Source organism: Ruditapes philippinarum, unplaced genomic scaffold (genome assembly GCF_026571515.1).
Source record: "Ruditapes philippinarum isolate M1 unplaced genomic scaffold, ASM2657151v2 ctg1213_1_1_1_1, whole genome shotgun sequence".
NCBI lineage: Eukaryota > Metazoa > Mollusca > Bivalvia > Venerida > Veneridae > Ruditapes > Ruditapes philippinarum.
In genome coordinates this window covers 120,938-142,607 of record NW_026865813.1, presented here as the reverse complement: position 1 = coordinate 142,607, position 21,670 = coordinate 120,938, and the positions used below count along the sequence as shown (strand labels likewise).

General features: G+C 32.8%; 3 protein-coding genes across 3 annotated transcripts in view; 2 read left to right on the top strand and 1 right to left on the bottom strand.

Moving 5' to 3' along the window:
* Positions 1 to 538: 538 nt before the first annotated feature.
* LOC132730403 (coiled-coil domain-containing protein 112-like) lies at positions 539 to 12,021 on the bottom strand. The gene is made up of 13 exons (XM_060716319.1): positions 11,932 to 12,021; positions 9,970 to 10,067; positions 9,332 to 9,453; positions 8,925 to 9,014; positions 8,058 to 8,133; positions 7,141 to 7,330; positions 6,505 to 6,591; positions 6,018 to 6,167; positions 3,770 to 3,997; positions 2,833 to 2,982; positions 2,271 to 2,366; positions 1,663 to 1,784; positions 539 to 946 (listed from the first exon to the last, which is right to left on the bottom strand). Exons 1-13 carry the CDS (start codon positions 11,950 to 11,952, stop codon positions 916 to 918), a joined length of 1,461 nt encoding a protein of 486 aa, XP_060572302.1. The 5' UTR covers positions 11,953 to 12,021; the 3' UTR covers positions 539 to 915.
* Positions 11,980 to 21,670, top strand: part of LOC132730405 (uncharacterized) — a 23,236-nt gene continuing 13,545 nt past the window's right edge. Inside the window, exon 1 of the mRNA XM_060716322.1 lies at positions 11,980 to 12,054. The gene's annotated coding sequence lies outside the window, so the exon portion shown is untranslated. The remainder of the gene's footprint in view (positions 12,055 to 21,670) is intronic.
* Positions 15,048 to 20,918, top strand: LOC132730404 (protein FAM221B-like). Its single transcript, XM_060716320.1, has 7 exons — positions 15,048 to 15,109; positions 16,971 to 17,091; positions 17,622 to 17,762; positions 18,355 to 18,465; positions 18,954 to 19,154; positions 19,638 to 19,757; positions 20,130 to 20,918. Exons 1-7 carry the CDS (start codon positions 15,062 to 15,064, stop codon positions 20,333 to 20,335), a joined length of 948 nt encoding a protein of 315 aa, XP_060572303.1. The 5' UTR covers positions 15,048 to 15,061; the 3' UTR covers positions 20,336 to 20,918.

The following is a 21,670-nucleotide window of genomic DNA, read 5'->3' as shown; positions in this document are numbered from 1 at the left end:
TTAATTTTAGGGAATAAAATGACTAAACCATGATCCTATTTCAATTGGTAATTTTAATAGAAACTATATCTATTATCTTTAACATTTGCTCGAAAGCGAAAAATAACAAAGCCCTATTTGTAATAAAAAAATTTATTATAACACAATTCAATTGCATTGATTCAAGGAAAAATGTTAAATCAGTTTAAGCATTTGGTCAAACTACTAGTTTATATAAATTCAACAGATATGTCTAATTCTGAAATTTGGAATAGAGGAAATCTTATAGGTACATTAAATTTAGGGAATAAATTAAGCATAACCATATCCTATTTCAATTGTGTAAAATTTAAATAGAAACAAAAGCATAATCTTTAAATTTTTTACAGTTAAAACTTTGTTTCAAGCATTTATAGATAATTAATTACATCCTTGTATGTACAAATGAAAATAAGTTCGACAAAAAAGAAGAAAAAGAAATAAATAACCATATGACATGTTAAATTAATAATACTACTCTTGCAGTACAACATCTGTGAATACACTTCACCGATTAAAGAATGCTACACCCAACACTGTGTCCACTGTCTTGTTCCTGTTCTGATCAAACTCAGCCCTGTTTCTCAACATATTTACTTTATTCAATGTGATAAGCTTGTCAACATTTTTTAACATTCTGACGTACATTGTATTTTGAGAATAAAGATCACAAGACATTATTATACTATGTTTTACTATTGTTCACACGATGTTCAATTTTGAAGCTTTCAATGGCATTGTCTCCATGCCTGAACAGAGCTCTGTTTTGAGCCTCTACTTTGTGCAGTAAAACCTTTGCCGAGTTTTTGCTAATGCTAATCTTCTGGTCTTTCTTTTTCCAGTGTGACAACTGGCTCCAATATCCTAAAGTAGATTGAATGCGCCAAGTCTAGGCTCTCAAGGACCTTGTCTCCATGCTGGAACCGCTCTGAAATAGATAGAAATACTCACTCAATACACATTCTGAAAGATGCTTATTTATTTCAGATGTTGTTATGTTGTTCACAAAAAAATTATATATATTTATAGGTGTTTAAATAAAATGTTGTCGGGACATCTTTCTCTGACACATCATTTTCGCTTCTTTTCTGGTATTTTCCCTTCAATACAAGAATACTTCCTAAAGAAAAAGCTAGCACTCTTTGTGGCCATGTTCATATGGTCTTGGACATCAAATAACTGGCCTCTCTTAAATGTAGGTTCAAATGCCACTAGGCACCGAGGACTTATTCATGTGAGGAATATATCCAGGAAGCTTATGTAAGATTAATGATTCTACTGTAATACATGTTTATACAATGTCAACATAAAACTTTAAAGGCAGGGTCATTTTATAAATGTGTCTTTTCTCTGAACTTAAGATTCAGTAATATTACAAGTTGCTTTTACAATATAAAGACTATATAAAATACACTAGAAACATGAGAAAAATAACTTTTGTGAAGCTCTACTATATATGATACATGCCAAAATTTCTTACTTCCAGATTTTGAGGGTTTTAAAGTTTTCCAAATAGTCTGAGAGGAGATGCTGTTTAATAAAATTGTGGATATAAAAGGTCAAAGATAGCATAAAAGCGATACAACATTCACAAAAGTTCACCACTTTAGTATTTTCTACACTTAGAAATAAAACAGCCACTACCTGTGAGGCATCATATTGGGTAGCACCTGACCTCCAGCTGAACTTTTATCCTTCTTACGATTTTTCCAACCAGCTGTCGGCTTTAACAATCTGTTAGGATCTCTCTCCACCTCAACTTCTACCTGTTATATAAAGAGTTGTTTATACAGGTTACTTATTTACTATACATCAGTACAAGTATTCAGTTCATACCTTTGTCAGGATACAAAATAATTGTAAAGTGACTTTTGTTGTCTATAACGAGTATGCAGCTTTATATTTGCTGCAAAAATTATTGTTATTGTTTTAATATTGAAAAAAAAATGCTAGTTTATTTCCTTTAAAGTGAAAAGTGCCAATATCATTGTAAAATGGTTTAAACCCTGCTTAAAATAGCAGCATTATATTCTTCAGTTGTTTAAAACAAGTTTTTTGTCCCTATTTGCAAAAATACCACATTATTTTTTCCGAACTAAAAGTGAAGGGCCTCTTCCTCTATCAGTGAAAAAAGTCCAGGATAAGTTGGACATCCACAAAAATGCCTTTAAAGCACAGGTTAGAGTATTTACATATGTTATAATAATTGTAAAATTCTCAAAACAAGAGAAAAATAAATAACTCTACCGTACCTGACTTTTTAACATTGCAAGTCTGCGCTCCTTTTCTTTCAAGGCTTCTTCTTTCTCTTTTTCTTTTGCAAGTTTTTGATACAATGCAGTTTCATCCTGTATAAAAAGATGTTGTTTATTTAATTTATCTATAAATTATTTGAACTATGTGAACTATTGGTTTCAAATCCACAATTCAATTTAAAAAATAATCTAAAACTATGGAACAGTTTGATTTTTTGTGGTGATAAAATGTATATTTACCTGCTGAATTCAAGTACTTATGATACTGCAATCTTTTATAAAACATAATGAACAAGTCCATATTCATGTTTTGTTTGGTTGTTTCTTCGGGTTTAACAACATACTGACACATTACAGATCATACCACGCCAAATCAAGCATTGCAATGGTTATTGTCAAAACAGATTTCTTTATCAAAGTAAAAGTCTAAGCATCTGAAGTAACCCTATTAAAAATACAAGTCATTTTTTATTACATGATATTAGTATAATTCTTCATTTTAACAGTGAAATTATCATTGCCTTCATCTGTTATCTTTATAAGAAGTTATTCTACAAACCCTTTGTCTAAATTTAGCAATTTCTCTCGAGGATATTTGTTTTTGTCTCTCTTTTTCTTCCTCCTCCCACATTTTCTTCTGCATTTCTAAGTAAGATTCCTCTTCTTCTCTTTGTTTCTTATGAACCATGACCTTGGCCTTCAACTCCTCCTGTTTGAATAAATAAAACACCATATTTGATAGCTTTTAATGTTGTTGTTTGGGTTTTACGTCACATCAACACTAAAGGCCAAATGGCCACTTTACCAGATTAACTGGTGGAGGAAGACCTCAGGTGCCCCACCGTGTATTATTCCAGGCATAAGAAGGCACTGGAGTAGAACTATCAACTCTCTGTAAGCTTGTTGGATAGCTTCCACACACAAAAGAATCCAAAGTCTATGGCAGAATTCAAACCTGTGACGATGATCAGTGAGTGGTTTGAAATCAACAACCATAACCCCATAGTTTATTTAATCTTTAAAAAACAAAAAATTACTAAAATATTATAATCTGTACAGAAAATCTTCACATTACGGAAAACTATTATTTTCCAAATAAGGAAACCAGTATGATAATAAATTGAAACGAGGTTAAGAAAATGTAAAACGCAAAGCCAAGAGCCAAGAAAAGGTATACTTTATCATGCTGCTTTGCATATCAAAATATGCAAGCAGTGTCTTTGTAGATGTGTCAGTAATGAACTAATTTTCTTTAAATTACAGAAAACTTTAAACTTAAATCACACACCTGATCTTTTCAAATTTTTATTAATCTTAAAACATTTGACTATTAAACTAAAATTAGAGTTGATTTTTTCATATGTTCTAAAAAAATCATAAGGATTTCATGACCTAGACAATTTCGGCACTACTAAAAACATTTCTATATTAATTAGAACCAGTAACTAGTATTCACAAGTGCTCTATATAATACAAGTGCTCCATATTCAACAGACCTGTCTCCTTTTCCATTCCTGTTTTTTCTTTTGTTCATCTAGTTGTTCTCGTAACTTTCTCTCCTCCTTTTGTGCCCTCTCCAGTTCTTTCTGTACTTTATATGCGTTAAGATGAGACTTTCTTTCCATTCTTTCTTTCTCTATCTGGGCCTTTAACATTTCTTGTTTTACATCAGGTTTTTCTTCTGGTTCCTCCCCAGCCTTTGCAAGTAACTCTTCTTTCTCTTCCTGGAATAAAATTATAACAAGCTTATAAAATAATAGAAAACTAGACCTATATGCAGTTCATAATATGACCTTGAACTTCACATTTGGAAGAGTTTAATAAAATATACATTTGTAGTACCTTCAAATCAAATATTTTTAAACAAGAGTTGTTAACAAGAGCTGTCGGTAGGACAGCATGCTCGACTATTCTTAGTGCTTGATAGTAAAAAAAAATGCCTGATACAGTTACCTCCTCCTGTTTACAGGTTGGGGTCATGATGGTGAACAAGTGTGCAAAGTTTCAAAGCCATATGTCAATGGACTTTGAAAATATTTGAACTATTACAAAAACTTTAACGTAAATTCTAAGTCGAAAAAGGGGCATAATTCTGTCAAAATGCTTAATAGAGTTACCTCCTGCTGTCTACAGGTTGGGGTCATGATGTTGAACAAGTGTGCAAAGTTTCAAAGCCATATGTCTATGGACTTTGAAAATATTTGAACTATTACAAAAACTTTAACGTAAATTCTAAGTCGAAAAAGGGGCATAATTCTGTCAAAATGCTTGGTAGAGTTACCTCCTCCTGTCTACAGGTTGGGGTCATGATGGTGAACAAGTGTGCAAAGTTTCAAAGCCATATGTCAATGGACTTTGAAAATATTTGAACTATTACAAAAACTTTAACGTAAATTCTAAGTCGAAAAAGGGGCATAATTCTGTCAAAATGCTTGATAGAGTTACCTCCTCCTGTCTACAGGTTGGGGTCATGATGGTGAACAAGTGTGCAAAGTTTCAAAGCCATATGTCAATGGACTTTGAAAATATTTGAACTATTACAAAAACTTTAACATAAGTGGTTACGCCGACGCCGACGCTCGGGTGACTGCAATAGCTCTACTTATTCTTATCGAATAGTCAAGCTAAAAAAGCAACATATCCCACTTACTCAGTAATGGATAGTTAACTGTAAATTTTTAAAATGATGACAAATTTTTGTCACTTGCAGAATTCATAAAGACACATCCTCCTTACAGCATCACTACTGAAGATATTGCCCATAAACAAAAAACGGAATCAAAAATGTTACAAAGGTATTTGTTTCCTGTAATCTTGACCTCTTGAAACAGGCCAAATTTTGTTTGAATCAATAATCTCTCCTGTATTTCCTCCTATTAAAATAACAAGAACTGTTGGAGGACAGTTATGCTCGACACAAAGTTGTCACAAGGGTGTTTCATCGAGTATAATAATGCTTACCTATATGAATACATAAAATTGTCCGAAAAGGTACAAAGGCTTGTTATTAAGATGTTTTATCGAGTAAATCACTGCTTTATTATTATGAATGCATAAAATTGTCCCAAAAAAGGCACAAACCCTTCAGTAGTTATGGAGATACCAGCTTACAAGCAAAACCTTTACCAAGAATTTCTAAGCCGAAAAAGGGGCATAATTATGAAAAAAAAATCAAATCAAGAGTTATGGGACTTGTGCCAATCATGTAAGATAATCACAGAGAACAAGTGTGTGAAGTTTCAATCCATTCCCTTCAGTAGTTATGGAGATACCAGCTTACACGCAAAAACTTAACCAAGAATTTCTAAGTCGAAAAAGGGGCATAATTATGCAAAAAAGCAAATCAGAGTTATGGGACTTGTGCCAATCATGTTAGATAATCACAGAGAACAAGTGTGTGAAGTTTCAATCCATTCCCTTCAGTAGTTATGGAGATACCAGCTTACATGCAAAAACTTAACCAAGAATTTCTAAGTCGAAAATGGGGCATAATTATGCAAAAAAGCAAATCAGAGTTATGGGACTTGTGCCAGTCATGTTAGATAATTGCAGAGTACAAGTGTGTGAAGTTTCAATCCATTCCCTTCAGTAGTTATGGAGATACCAGCTTACACGCAAAAACTTAACCACAGGGATGCCGACGCTGACAAATTGGTGACTGCATTAGCTCGATTATTCTGCGAATAGTCGAGCTAACAATGACAGCTATTTCAGTACAGCTCATATCATTTAATACATACATACCTCTTTTCTTTCGCGCCATCTTTTAATAGCTTCTTTCTTTGTTTCATTCAGGAACAAATACTCTTGGTACCATTCTTCATGTGAATTTATCTCCTCTTCTGTCCTTGTTGGTAATGCTGGCAGTAAATGTTGCAAGAAAACAGGTTTACCCTAAAATTATAAATAGAAAGAAAACAGGTTAACAATTAATTATAAATGGAATAAAATAGGTTTACCCTGCAAAAATAAATAGACTGATGACAGGTTTAATCTTTAAATGTAAATGGAAGAAAACAGGTTTACCCTACAATAATAGACAGAAAACAAGGTTACCCTACAATAATAAATAGACAGAAAACAGGTTTACCTTACAATAATAAATAGTATTAAGTATTTAAAGATTTTTTTAGAAACCAAGGAACAACCTGACAGTGCTTTCAGTGTTTCAGAAATGATTAAACAAACCTAGAAGCCCTTTATATATTTCAAAAATAACTATTTCACAAACCTGATAGCGCTGTCTAAATTTCAGGAAAGTTTGATGATCATATTCATCCCAGCCACCTCGCACACCACCATTTTGCTCCACAAATTTCTGAAATCAGGTCGTAAAATTAGTGAATATAGTAATCTATTCAAACCAAACCTAACTTAAGTTGGCAATAACCATCAATAAATTTCGTAAATATCTGTTATATTAAGAGATGAAACAACTTTAGGTGATAGCAATTAAGATTTAAAATCAAAGTCAAGACAAAGTGAAACATTACAATTGAAGCTTGTAAAGTCTCTGGCATTCATGCAAATTGGTACCAATAATTTAAATATTAAATTCTGTAAGTGGTTAACTTTAACTTTTGTATTGTTATACCTAAATAACAAAGATTAATTATGCCCATTTTCATGATTTTTAGAATTCCACAAAAAGGTATTCTGCCTTTTACAAAAATACTTATGTCTCCTTCTTCTGATTTTTATTTAAAAACTTATTAAAATTAGAAATTTATCATTTCAAAATGGGGGTGGGGTGGAAACAAGCCTTTTGCCTGAGAAAATAAACAGCAAGTGTTTAGCCTTGATGAATGTAATTTTTTTAACCGAATTTACAATAACTTGGAAAAAAAGACCAATCATATTAACATACCTCAAATGCTGCAACTTCTGGTGGCAGATCTTTTGTAATATCTCTAGCACTAGCAAGTGGTTTACTAGCACTTGTGTTTCTTTTGGTCAGTGTACTATCATTCCCTATCTGTGACCAGGAATCAAACTTTTTTTCTAAAGCTTGAATCTCCAGCCAAGAAGTCCTTTCCTCTAGTAACATAGATTCATACCTTAAAACAAGAAGGTCTAATATAATAGTCATAATATGTACAGTAGAATGCTATATTCAATTGAAAAATACAATGAAATGAAAAAAGCAAATGAATTTTTTATTTTATAACTTTTTATTATAAGTATCACACTACATATAACCAATACATTATACAAAACGTATATGTCAAACTATCAATGTTTTAAAGTAGAAACAGGAGAGATGTAGCAAAGTTGACACATACATGTAGTATTAAAAGATATTTTATCAATTCACTGTAAAACATCAGTAGAATATGTCATGTTTTGTATGACAGAATTTATATTTAACCTGAAGAAGGGTATATAGTTCTCGAAACCAATAGTTATAATAAATACATAAACCGACCTGGTATTTTGATGTGTTGCCACCCCCCCCCTCCCAATCTTTTAATTTAGAATATCTATTAGAGTAATCATCTAAACTCAGCAAAAACCTTTGAGAAAAAACCTGTATCAAGGATAATAAGTCTGCAGTAATAATAAATCCAGAGATTTGTTTAAACTCTAAGTTAACCTCAATGTCTCAACATGGCATATATTTTTTAGCAAAGTCATTTAAAACTGTCCTAGAAATGAATGAGTTCAATTAAAAATCCATTTATTACGGAGAATAATTTTAGGCATAACGTAATATAACCAATTTACTATTTCTTATGAAAGAAGCCATAAAAAAACCAACAACAAAAATTTTGTAAAAGATCTTACTGCTTTCTTTGTTGATCTTTAAATGCATTGATAGTTCCTTCTATCTCCTCCATAATCACTTTCAACCTCTCTACAACTAACAATCAAAATATATTACTTTAATATGACATATACTGTAAATATGTGTTTTTATCTTTTACATGAAAAAACCGTTGTCAACTTACTGCAGTGGATAAACAAATCACTGTACCATGTCTTCCAAGCCTATACAATTATCTATGCTTCATGTCTAGCTCCTGTTACTTCCAATCACTGTACCTTTCTTAGGAGCCTATATATTTTAACTTGTTTCCTTTTTACAAAACAAAAAGTAGACTTGTTTATATGCTGTGTTTACAGTAACTTTAGGAATCATTTTTAATATTTCCAATAACATTTGGTATCAATATTTTGGTGGTGTTTAAATAATGCGATCCAATTTCAACTTTAAATACTTGTAAATAAATTAATAAAATAATGCTATCATATTTCAACTTTAAATACTGGTAAATAAATTAATTAATAGTTTCAGAACTCAACACATGTACATTCCTAAAACTAACATGCATATGAACTTAGTCAGTGTCATTTTCAAATAAAACCACTACTTACATGGTGGCTAAATTTTTCATTTCAAAACAAAATCATGTAGACTCTAGAGAAACTAATTTTGAAACACTATTACCTACATTCATATTAAATTAAATCTACAAATATGCTCTTTTAACATACCAATTAAAACATGATTAAAACTTGAAATTGAAAAAGTTTTTATTTCAACTTTACCATTTTTTATGTAATTCATTATTTAGGAAATGGTGTATAAACAATAATGATATCCCTTTATTTTACAATCCATAAAAAAACTCAATATTATCTATGTCTTACATTCAGGCGTTGGTTGGACGTCTCTCAATTCCTTGTGGAATCTTTTCACCATATGACTTATCTTCTCTAGCTGATGTTTCAATTTTATCTCTGAAAAAGAAAATATCTACAATAAACAAGAGGGTCAGTCTTGGCTCTAAATCACTCTCCTGAGTCCCTACCAGTATATATGTGTGTTACAACATTTTATTTCTAAATTTACCTAGAGATATTGTGAAACTGCAGCAGATTCAATTTGATCTAATTAAAAGATTAATTAACTAATCAATATAAACTATACATTAGCAAACATAGTAGACAAAAGCATTTTAATTTCTGTACTAAATTATTGAAATAATAAAAAATATAACCATCAACAACAGCTGTTTTTGAACTGGATTATAAACAAAGAAACAATGATGACTCACGTTCTGATTTACGTTCTCCAATAGCTTTGGATTCCATTTCGTCGAGCTGACAATAATCATGTCTGAAGTCACTGCGCTTGCTGTATAAATGTGTACACTTCTCTCTCTCCATAGCTTGAATCCTAAAACAATCATTAACAGTCAATATAATCATGAATTAACTGTCTGATGTGAAATTCTACAAAGTCAAATAATAAAATAATTTACAATATCTGCTATCATAAAAATAGTATTATGACATTCGAGCTAATACTGAAAATCTAAGAAGTTATAAAATACAGTTAATATTGTCATAATGTCACTTAGATGCAAACATTAAGGTGCAAGTCAGACATTCATGCTGTAACTGCTGGTAGTTGCATCATTTCTGTTGAATAGTATTAGAATTAATATTGTTAGTTTTACAAAAAGCTTATTAAATTTATTAATTTATTTAACAGCATTAACAAAACAAAGTCTGTAAACAGTAATATAATGTTTTTTTTCCAGTTTTTTTCCCTAATTTGTAGTAAGAACAGTCTTTGATGTAAGAAATACAATGTAGTACTAGGTTAACAAAGCATTTTAGAAACTTCTGAAATTTATAATTTAAATTATTGCTACTCTTAAAAAGATGATCAGAAACAGTCTGTACTTACTGTACTTTGAGCTTGTGTATCTCTCTGAGAAGCTCCCCTTTCTTTGAGGCTTCTGTCTTATTTCTCCATGATGTAATGGCTCTTTCCTTTTCTTCATCCTGAAAAAATTCCTTGTTGAGTTGTGGAAACATTACTATGAGATAGGTGTTAAATGTATTACTTACTGCATTTATATTGTTGTGCTCAGTTAATCTACACAATGATAACAAGGAAATATTATGTGTCACAGTGAGAAGTGAATGTGACTAGAGCTGTATAGTGGTCCACTGGAAACTGCTAATTTATCCAACTGAGCAATTAAGTTAACAAAGCAAAACATACTGAACATGTATATGACAATTATACATGTAATTGCTTGATAAAAATTTGATTCTAGGTAGAATGGTGGTGCTACTTTTTCTATAAACTCTAAATATGTGACCAAATATTCCTAGTTAATCAAAAAACTTTTTAATTTTACTGATTTTAAGTTATTAAATGATGGATGGTTTAAACATATTTATTTAAGCTTGATTGCAAAACAAGTTCTTGTAACTTATATTAATCACTTTCAAGTCTGCTTCCTAGAACCAACCAGTACTGGTGTCATATGAAGAAACATGGTCTTGACCAGAGTAGGGCTCGAACCCATGATCTCTGGGTTGAGAGGCAGACACCTTAACCACTAGGCCACCACTCCCCTTAATAGCTGATGTGTATCACCGTAACTGTAACTGTATCATTTGCTTCCAAACAGAAACTTTTCAATGGAAATTCATGGATCTTATTTTATGTAAAAGAATTGCCTTATGGAAATTCTTAGCTTCAGAAATTCTTAACTGCTCATAGTTTTGCCAACTATCTATCATGCCTTTTTGGTGCGTTTAGATACAAAAATATGTTTTCATTTAAAAAAAAAAAAGATAATTGTGGTGATAAATATGCTATGGCAAGATAAATTTTTCTTGCATGTCAGACAGGATTATCTACCTTTAACACCGGTGCTAGAAAACCCTGTCTTACACCCCCCATGTAAGACAAGTCGCGTGTTTTAAATGACGTCATTGCCGCGCCTTTTATGAATGAATTGCATTCTTAGGATGACGTCATTTTACAGTTATGAATGAAGTTGTAAGTTCATACGCTACTATAAGAAAAAAGTGAGTAATGAGAATATTAGTTTTTGTAATTTCCTGTTCTGAAAATAATTGATATGCAATATGCAAGAAAAAGAATCACTGGCTGCCAGTACAAACCGGAAAATCTAGCTCTCGGGTAACTGTTTAGTGGAAACTCTGCAGAGCCTCGTTACCGCCGTAAACAGTTACCCTCTAGCTAGATATTCCGGTCTGTACCGGCAGCAGGTGTAAGATTCTTATACTTGTTCCTAGATTTTTGGTGCATGTTTCATCATTTTAGATGAGTACATATGCAAAAAACATGTCAGATTGTCTTGTCTGAAGCTCTGGTGCCTGCAGTAATTCATTATTAATGTGCATTGTCATTATGCTTTGTGACCTTGTCACCATAATTACAAACCTGAAAAATTAAAATTCCTTAGACTCTTGATTTAAAACCATGCCCACCTGATTACAAGATGGACACTCAAAGTTAACCCAACAGCAAGATTCCTGGAAATAACCTATATGTGTAAGAAGATTCTGTGGGTTAAGTCTAAATGAATAACCCTTTTGGCCTTTAGCAAGGTTGCTGAATGTCTGCCTAGGAGGTCTGGGGTTCAAACCAGTTTAACAATTCAATCTAACACTCTTACGGATGTTTTCAAAAACAATACATAGCCAACTTTTCTAAAGATATTCGCGAAAACATATTACAAAATGACAATTGCTTCTAACATTACTTAATCTAACTTATATTTTAGTGTCATTCATGAATTTTCATTTTATTTTGTTATTCAAAGGACAAAATCAATGTCAAAAGTAACAATACTTTCTACTTTCTTTAAAAATGTGAAATATTTACCCTGGAAACATTGGTGGCCATTTTGACGCACAAGTAGCAGGTGCGCGTTACGGACGAAACGTAAATTACCGGAACGTCCCGAATAATTGTTTACAAATGGCGGTCCTTTGCGCGTAGTTGCAGGTGAAATGTTATGATAGATCTCTAGTTTTTATTGAAAAAAAGAAGAAAATATCATGCTAGCAAACTTTTATTTAATTTTCTATTTTATTATTTGAACGAGAATAGTTTTAGAATCGACCTTAACAAGTGTCAGGCATTAAAATTATATTAATGCAGTCAACTCGTCCCTAAATCAATTCGTACCGAATTAGCTAACTACAAATAATATTATACTTCTACTCTTAATTCTCCTGAATTAAGATTTTGATTTGGAGGCACTGTCATGAAAAAAACAGTATTAAGGATAAACAGTGTTAGTCGAAAAACAAAGCTGGGTAATTGTGTTGTCAATCAAAAAGATATTTTGAAATAAATCTCCAGGGTCTGCACGAATTGACCTTTTCGAAAACCTAGCTAAACACCGTTTTCCGGTACGTTGCGGATTTAGCTCTGGGGAATTACACCAAATGAAGTACATAACACAGTTACATGATATTTCTATTTTTCTATCGTTATTTTACCGATTAAGGTGAAAAAAATTGATGTTTTTGAAAATTATCAATATTCCTGCTGGGATGTACGTATCGTATGTTCGAGATTCCTGTAATATCTATTGCAAATTTTTGTAAAAAATAAATTGTTTATAATGAAAATCAGTAAAATTTAAACTGACGTAGTGGAATCTTCCATAATAAATAAGGTTATTTTCTGCGTAAACTTGTGTACTTATTTTTTTTGTATTGAATTATTCATACAATGATATTCAATTATTTTCTTATAAAGAAATAACTGTTTTATTTCCATTTAATTTTTAAAAAAAGGCCGAAAACATCGAGTTCGCTATTACACTCCATTAGGTGAATTCCCCAGAGCTATGTTCAGAAAGTACCGGAAAACGGCGTTTAGCTAGGTTTTCGAATTCGTGAATTGTGGTCCAGAAATCAGAACCCAATCCCAGTGTACTGGACAATTTTTTCTGTCTGGCAAAGGAGGTGGAGTAGCAGGAACAGTGACATAACCAGTTTTGAACCACTTGGATGTTTGTTCTGAACAGTAATTAATTCTTCCTGTCCAGAACCAGTCTGGAAATACTTGGATTATATTTTAGAATTGAAAACCCAGAACAAGTCTTGAAAAAATGATTTGTACAGACCCAGTTAATCGTTAAGAACAAAATATCTATCTACTAAGTTTCAATGTACATGTAAATGTTAACTGATTTTAATTTTCATTTTGATTTTTATTATAAACAATTTATTTTTTGAAAAATTTGCAATAGATATTAAAGGAATATTGATAATTTTCAAATACATCAATTTTTTTCACCTTAAACGGTAAAATAATGATAGAAATATCATGTAACTGTGTTATGTACTTCATTTGGTCTAATTCCCCAGAGCTAAATCCGTAACGTACCGGAAAACGGTGTTTAGCTAGGTTTTCGAAAAGGTCAATTAAGTAAATTCTTATTAATATGCCAAGAACAGCTGAAGTAAAAAAGGGGTGAGATAATTTAAAGGCTATCAAAAAATAGTGCACATGTATCATGTTTTATGATTGGATAGCACTTTGAAATGAAGCATAAATGTACTATAACTTCTTAGAGAAGACACCTGACAGGTGAACTGAAATACAACTTGTATTATACATGTACACACTTACATTTCTAGTGAGATACTGTCCAAAATAAAAATTATGTCGGTATTTTTTTCTCACTTAACCCTTTCCCCCATTAGCATATTGTGAAAAATGGCCGTTTTCACTGAAAAGCCTCCTGTTACAAGTTCAAACTGCTATGAAACTATGAAAAATGCTTCAAAACTAATCAAACTTGGCACCAATGTTGACTGGACCATTGCCTTTGTAACGACATGCTCAGTCTTAAATTTCCTGTTACCATGGCAACGAGGGGACATCTCAAAATTGCCAAAAATCACTATTTTGCCTCGATTTTTTCCATCAAAATTTATTTCAAAGTGCTGTAACTGCTCAAGGGATTGAGATAGAGTCAAAGGCTTTTCAGCGTTGGTTTAACGTTACATTATGATCGACCTGGGGTCATTTTTAGCCTCTCACAAGTCCAAAATTTTCTTGGCACATCCCCCTTCTGGCAACCCCCTGATGTATCTTTTGGATGGGGGGCGGCGCCGAAAAAGTGCTCAATTTTTAAAGCTACATTTCTCAAACGAAAACTTATGTTGGGGGCCCAAATAGGACATTTTTTCACTATTTGAGGCCTAAAAAAGGGGGGGGGGGGGTCGAAAGTGCGTTGTTTCGCGTATATATGTGGTAAAGGGTTAATTCAAGTTAATTGGGAAGAGGCTTTAGCCTCTTAATTTGGGGAAAAAGTATCATTAGAATTGCTAATTCGGGAAGTAAAAAAGCTAGCACAAGATTTTTGGGAAAATTGCATGTTTTTAAAGAAAATTTCCATTGGGAAGAGGCTTTTTATAGGCCTCTGTTAAAGAAGGTGAAAATCACTGTATGTATACAATATATAGTTTAGTCTAATCAGGGCTTTTTTCTTCTATAGCTGGGGCTGTTATAGGGCTGCTTCCCCAAAGAAAAATTCATGCAGTTTTCCCCAAAAATTGAATTTACATCAACGTTTTTCTTCCCCTTTTGCCAATATACTGTGCAATTTTTCCCCAAAATTAAGGGCAGGGCTGCTTCCCCAACCTGTGGAAAAAAAAAACTGCTAATTTTTTTTCCTATCATACTATAAAAATGAAATGTAAGAGGGAAAAAATAATTATTTAGTTAAATAACAAGTGCAGCTTTTACTGGTTTTAAATAAAACTTTCATATTGCTCATATTATTCTTACTGAGTCATTCAATACAATTTTGTATTCATCAGATATGGTTCAATGAACATTTTGGACAGTGATAAAAAAAATTGACATACATATGAATTATTTAGTAGAAATCTTGTCATGAAGATTTTTAACGTTTAGTTAAAATACATGTTTTGTAGTTCCGACAATAAAACTTAACAGCTTAATTGGTTAATTATTACGAAAAAACAAGATGAGTAAGAAACAACCAACAGGGAAGATGGCTGTAGGCTCTAAAAAGGTAAATATTCTGCACTTCTTACTGTCTAGATACCTTTTATATTAAATTGATAAACAGACAGAGATTACATTTTTGTATTTTGAAAAAAAGAAAACAAAAAAAACTTTTAATATGTTTTAATTCTGTGCAGAGGAAATCCCTGTAACCATATAATTTGTTGTAAAAAATGAAGTTTAAATAATAAGTTTGATCAATGTTCTTAATTTTAGTTCACAAAAGTCATTTAAATGAATCAGTTTTGGAAAATATATTTTAATTGACTTTTTGTATCCAAAGTAAATACAATGTATGTAATTAGTACATATACGGAAGGAAAAATAATATAGTGTTTTTTAATGGTATTTACGGTACAAATAAAATTGTTTATTATACCCCCGCACAACAAAGTTGTAAGGGGGGTATACTGGAATCAGATTGTCCGTCCGGCCGTCTGGCCGTCCGGCGTCCGTCGGTTTTTTCTTGTCCGCCCAATAACTTAAGATTCCTTTGACCCACAATCTTCATATTGGGCATGGAGGTTAGTCATGATAAGTAGATGACCCCTATTGATTTTGAGGTCACCAGGTCAAAGGTCAAGGTCACAGGGGCCTTGCCTTCAAAAAGCTTGTCCGCCCAATAACGTAAGATTCCTTTGACCCACAGTCTTCATATTTGGCATGGAGGTCAAGGTCACAGGGGCCTTGACTTCAAAAAGCTTGTCCGCCCAATAACTTAAGATTCCTTTGACCCACAGTCTTCATATTTGGCATGGAGGTTAGTCATGATAAGTATATGACCCCTATCGATTTTGAGGTCACCAGGTCAAAGGTCAAGGTCACAGGGGCCTTGACTTCAAAAAGCTTGTCCGCCCAATAACTTAAGATTCCTTTGACCCACAGTCTTCATATTTGGCATGGAGGTTAGTCATGATAAGCAAATGACCCCTATCAATTTTGAGGTCACCAGGTCAAAGGCCAAGGTCACAGGGGCCTTGACGTCAAAAAGTTTGTCCGCCCAATAACTTAAGATTCCTTTGACCCACAGTCTTCATATTTGGCATGGAGGTTAGTCATGATTAGCAGATGACCCCTACTGATTTTGAGGTCACAAGGTCAAAGGTCAAGGTCACAGGGGCCTTGACTTCAAAAAGCTTTTCCGCCCAATAACTTAAGATTCCTTTGACCCACAGTCTTCATATTTGGCATGGAGGTTAGTCATGATAAGTAGATGACCCCTATCGATTTTGAGGTCACCAGGTCAAAGGTCACAGGAGCCTTGACTTCAAAAAGCTTGTCCGCCCAATAACTTAAGATTCCTTTGACCCACAGTCTTCATATTTGGCATGGAGGTTAGTCATGATAAGTAGATGACCCCTATTGATTTTGAGGTCACCAGGTCAAAGGTCAAGGTCACAGGGGCCTTGACTTCAAAAAGCTTGTCCGCCCAAAAACTTAAGGTTCCTATGACCCACAGTCTTTATATTTGGCATGGAGGTTAGTCATGATTAGTAAATGATCCGTATTGATTTTGAGGTCACCAGGCCAAAGGTCAAGGTCACAGGGACCTTGTCAAAATAAAGCTTTTCCCCAATGCCTGTCCAGAGTGTATTGATTTTGACATTTTCACATTTGAAGCATGTAGAATACATAACTTAGCAATGCACTGGCTTAGTCACCTCAGATTTGGCAGGGTGGTTGTCCTTGAGTTCTAAATGGCCACTGTTGATTCTGACAAAGTGGTATGCGGGGGTATTCACGCCATGATAGTGGCAGTTCTAGTTTTAGCCAGTAATGATTGTTTATTTCTAGCCAGTAATGTGATTGTTTATTTTAGCCAGTAATGTGATTGTTTATTTTAGCCAGTAATGATTGTTTATTTTTAGCCAGCACCTGGAGCTGCCTCAAGTAAAGCTGTAGTCCCAAGAGGGTCTGGAACTATGGTTCCCAAGGGTATGCCTGGACCTATTGCAATGAAAAAACAGGATGGAATGCTTGTACCTGAGGGTTTGTTTTGCATTTAGAAGTATCATGTGTTAACATGATACATTAATTTTATTATAATTTGCATAAGTATGTATTGCTTTCCTTGCTTATATCTATTTATAATGTAGATATTTTCTGAGAGCAATGTGATTGGTTCTTTGAGTATTAGTTTTAATTCTGTTTTGAATGCAATTTTTCAATACAACTTTATGAATACATGTACATGTACTTGATTTTTAGTAAGGTTGGGTTCATTAATTTATTATTTTAATAAACACATCCAGATAAGTACTTACAGTTTTGATGCTTGTAAACAAAAGGAACAGATTAAAAATTTATGATTTTATCATTTGTTCATTTATATACAACCAAAGAGGTTGTTAGGTGACCTAACAGTACATGATCAATGTAAAAATTAATTTATACTTGAACTTAAATGTAACTTTGGAAACAACACAATTATGTCACAGAAAATAAAAGAAATATACATGTATTTGAATTATTTTGAATAATTTCTGAGTCGGCTGAATTATTTTATTTGTCTGTAACAGGATATACAATGAGGAAAATTGAACCGGCCAAAAACTATGATGTGGAATCATTTGCACGTGCTATGAACCCAGATTTTGCTCCACGGTTGAAACAACTCTTTGATCCAGAAACAGAAGCAGCTGTCAGGGCACAACAGACAGGTAATTATCTTTTTAGTGGCATATATGGCTTAACCTGATGACTTTGAATCATGTGTCCCTCTACACTGTGGGGTTTAAAACCTCAAGTTTTATTGAACTTGATGTGACATGGCAATCTAGCAAAGTTATAGATTGGTGGTTTTACTCTTGTTTGGATAAAATCTTAGATATTGATTTGGATAAATGCTTGATAAATTGTTGTTTTCATATAACCATACCAGTGTTGGTACTGTACGACTTGAAGCCAAACTGCAAATAAAAAAACAGCAATGTTCTTGAACAAATTCAATTACTTTGTAGATTGGATACAACCCCGCCATTTACATCTCAGTTACTCATGTCATAAAGTTATCAAGCATGTTTTATATTAAGTCCATAGATCTATCTGCTTGTGACTGTAACAATGTAGGCTCTTGTATTGATTTATCCATTCCGGATGAGACAGAATATTTGTTTCTTCTTGTTATGAAATGATTTTAGTTACACTAGCAGTCAAATTTCTTGTTTTCAAACTGCAAAATTATAAGGCATGCAAGAAAAATCCTGCACTACATGACATTCTTTGTTTAAATTTTCCTTGTATGTTTTGCAGGTATTTATATTGGATGGAGATGTCCTGATTTCAAACATGACTGTCAACGGGTGAATGACATGTCCAAATGTTTCTGTGGTCATCTCTTGGGAGAACATGGCAAATATACTGGTAAGTTTACTTAAGGGCTCATACTTGGAGCTTATTTTTAGCTTATCTGTTTTGAAGAAAAAGTCGAGCTCTTATCATCGCTGCTTTTTCGTTATCATGCCAAAACTTTAATGTAGTCCATTACTCAAACATTTTAAAATTTATCAACATGAACCTTGGAAATACTTGCTTATCATGACAAGATGCAGATGTGAGACAAGGGGTATAATTCTGATCTATATTTTTGGAGTCATGCCCCTTCTTAACTTAGAATTTTGTCAAAATTGGTTAATCATACACTTAACAGACGAGTGTTAACACAGCTTATGGTGCTGCTGTCTGATATTTTAATACCACTTTAATTAAATAATTTTTATTGTAAAACAAATCAAGTGCCTGCAGACAAATCAATACTTTTTACAGATATTTAGAAATGAATATTGATTTCTTATTTTCAATACATATTTGATGATCTATCAGTTGGTAATTTCAAAGTATACATTGAACAGGAAAGAGTGTGCTGGTTCCCTGTAAACAAGGAGGGTGTAAGTGTAAAGGTTTTGCCTGGATCCCATCTCGAGCAGAGGATGTGGGAGAGTTCTGGATGCAAAGGCGAAGAAATTTTGATCCATCTACATGGAGAGCTAAATGTAAATGTAAACATACACATGAACAGCATGAACCGGCTGGTATGAGGAGATGTAAAACAGGTTGGATCATATTTTAATTGTTAACTCCAGTACCATTTCATCCCTTCAAGTCATAGCAATTAGCTGAATACTGAGTCTGTGCATAAGAGTTTTTAGGTCAATTATTTGAAGAAAAGAGAGAGTTATTGTACTCACCCAGGCATCAGTGTCACTCTTTGGTTAGGTTTTTGCGTGGAAATTGGTACATGTACCTGCAAAACTACTGAAAAGTATGGATTGAAATGTCACACAGTTATTTTAAAAAATTTGCCCAATTTTCGCATTTGGATTGATTTGATTTTAATGTCACATAGGTGACAAAAACTACTTTTTTCTTCAACTGCATTTCCTTCTTTATTCTCGTACGGAAACAGTTTAGTATTAGTATTTCATGATGACAAGTTACTAAGATGCCAGAACAAGTAGTGTTCAATGACGTTTATAATGACAGTATCATAAGTGTTCATACTAATGACATAAATTTGCAAAAATTCGTTATTTCAGGTTGTGGTTGTGGACACTTTATCTCCAACTTTTTGTGTGCCGCGTGTGATAAACATTGGGAGGATCATGAAACTTTCTTCGAGACAGAAGATGTTAGAGCTGCTAATGGTCTTCCTGTTGGTAAGTCATACTGCTACTAATATGTTCATCTTTTAGTCTTCTTCCCTTTTAATGATTCATTACAATGAAGAAAAATTGATATCAATTTCCATTCATTCAAACATTCTAATAACAAAGAAAATTGATAAAAATATGCTGAACTATATTGAACATAGAAGTAATTTTCCTGATGTCATTTGGTTTATTGACGTTATATTTGATGTCATAAGGTGTGTAAGCATTCGTTTTTTTGTGCAGTGCCTATATCTGTTTGATAGGCGAATAGTGTAAAGCATGTTAGAATATTTATTTATGTCTAGATGAGATGTAATTTCCTTTGTAGAGATGCCTCACTTAAATAACAAAACTTATTTGATGTTCATTTATGTCTAGGTGAGATGTACTTGCCATTTGCCGAGATGCCACACTTACGTAACATAGCTCTCACTGGTGACGAGGAAGATGATTCCAGATATCTGGCTCTCACACATGGCGAGGGTTCGATACCCAGACAGAGACAAATTACCAGTGGAAATGATGCTCCATTCCCAGGACAAGGAGCCAGTACAAAATCAGGGTTCAAACCTGTATATGATTAGAAAATGTGATACATTTTGATATAAACTAAAAAAACAAAAAAGAATTATGTTAGGGTAGTGCTTGAACATTGTTATATGAAGGAATAAAGCTTAAATATGTAGAGATATATACATTGCTGTAGGACAGTGCTTCTTGTATAGCTTGAATTGATCATCAGCTCACTGTATGATGAAAGCTAATTCCAATGACTATTGGTATGTGTAATTTAAATAAATATTTCATCATTGAATATTCTTCATACTAAGGAAGAACTAACAGCTGTAACAACTCCATTAAAGGCACATTTTGCCTCAGAAACGAATAAATGTGTACACCTTTAGAAAGCGCAAATATGAGTTGTATAATATTTGAATAATAGTTCAAGAGCATGTTAGATGCTTCTTACCTGAAAAAGGTAGCGCTAATTGTGAAATTATTAGTCCTAAAAGTAGCAAAATGTAAACAAAGTAGTATTTTGACGTCCATGCAGAATACGAAATTACTTGAATGTATTTATTGCTAAAAAGCAAATGATTTACAAAATGATTCTGATAATTTCCCAACAATCATTTTTTGGAACTTTAAAGGTACACCAAAAATGGAAAAAAAGTAAGCATTTCTGAGGTATAATGGACCTTTTAAAGGGATTAGGTGTGTTTTCAAAACCTGCTGATTTTTATACATTTGTACTTAGTATGTACTTCACATATTTGTATATAGGACTGGTATTGTGTAGAAGATTATGTACATTATACAAGTAGAGTGTTTCAAATAGTAGTAATATATCTTTTGTGTGTTCAGAAATTATGCATTATGTTAAATAGAATTTGCAATTTCTATGTACCTGAAATTTTGAATTTTTTTATATATTAGTTGTTGTTTGTAATAGTTGCTTGAAGGCTTATGTATCATATTTTTTCCTATGAGCATTATCAATATGCTTTAGATTATTTCCGTCCAGTTATTATTATTAAGAAAATTACATCCAAATATATAATATATCTGTCCAGTTCTAACCATCCGTTTATACTGTCCAGCTGTTTCTGTCCACCAGTTGTTACAGTTTAATTATTACTGTCCAGTTGTTGCCATTCAATTGCTACCTGTTGTTTCTGGTCAGTTGTTGCTGAGCAAATATTGCCATCCTGTGTTTCTGTCCAGTTGTTACCATTCAATTATAAACTTTAGTTTTTTTCTATCCAGTTGCTACCAGTCAGTTATTACAATCCTGTTCTTTCTGTCCAATTGTTACAATTCAATTATTAACATCCAGTTTTTTACCATTCAATTATTTGCTCACCAGAGCCGAAGGCTCGGGGTGAGCTATTAGTATCAAAGGGGGATGCTCCGGCATC

Excerpts from the sequence above, each read along its gene's own strand:
- LOC132730403 (XM_060716319.1), bottom strand. The coding sequence starts at position 11,952 with ATGGCCACCAATGTTTCCAGG. Across the intron at positions 6,168-6,504 it reads AATTTAGACAGCGCTATCAG|GGTAAACCTGTTTTCTTGCA; the intron begins GTTTGTGAAATA and ends TTATAATTTTAG. Across the intron at positions 2,983-3,769 it reads AGGAATGGAAAAGGAGACAG|GAGGAGTTGAAGGCCAAGGT; the intron begins GTCTGTTGAATA and ends TTATTCAAACAG.
- LOC132730404 (XM_060716320.1), top strand. The coding sequence starts at position 15,062 with ATGAGTAAGAAACAACCAACAGGGAAGATGGCTGTAGGCTCTAAAAAG. Across the intron at positions 18,466-18,953 it reads AGAACATGGCAAATATACTG|GAAAGAGTGTGCTGGTTCCC; the intron begins GTAAGTTTACTT and ends TACATTGAACAG. Across the intron at positions 19,155-19,637 it reads TATGAGGAGATGTAAAACAG|GTTGTGGTTGTGGACACTTT; the intron begins GTTGGATCATAT and ends TCGTTATTTCAG.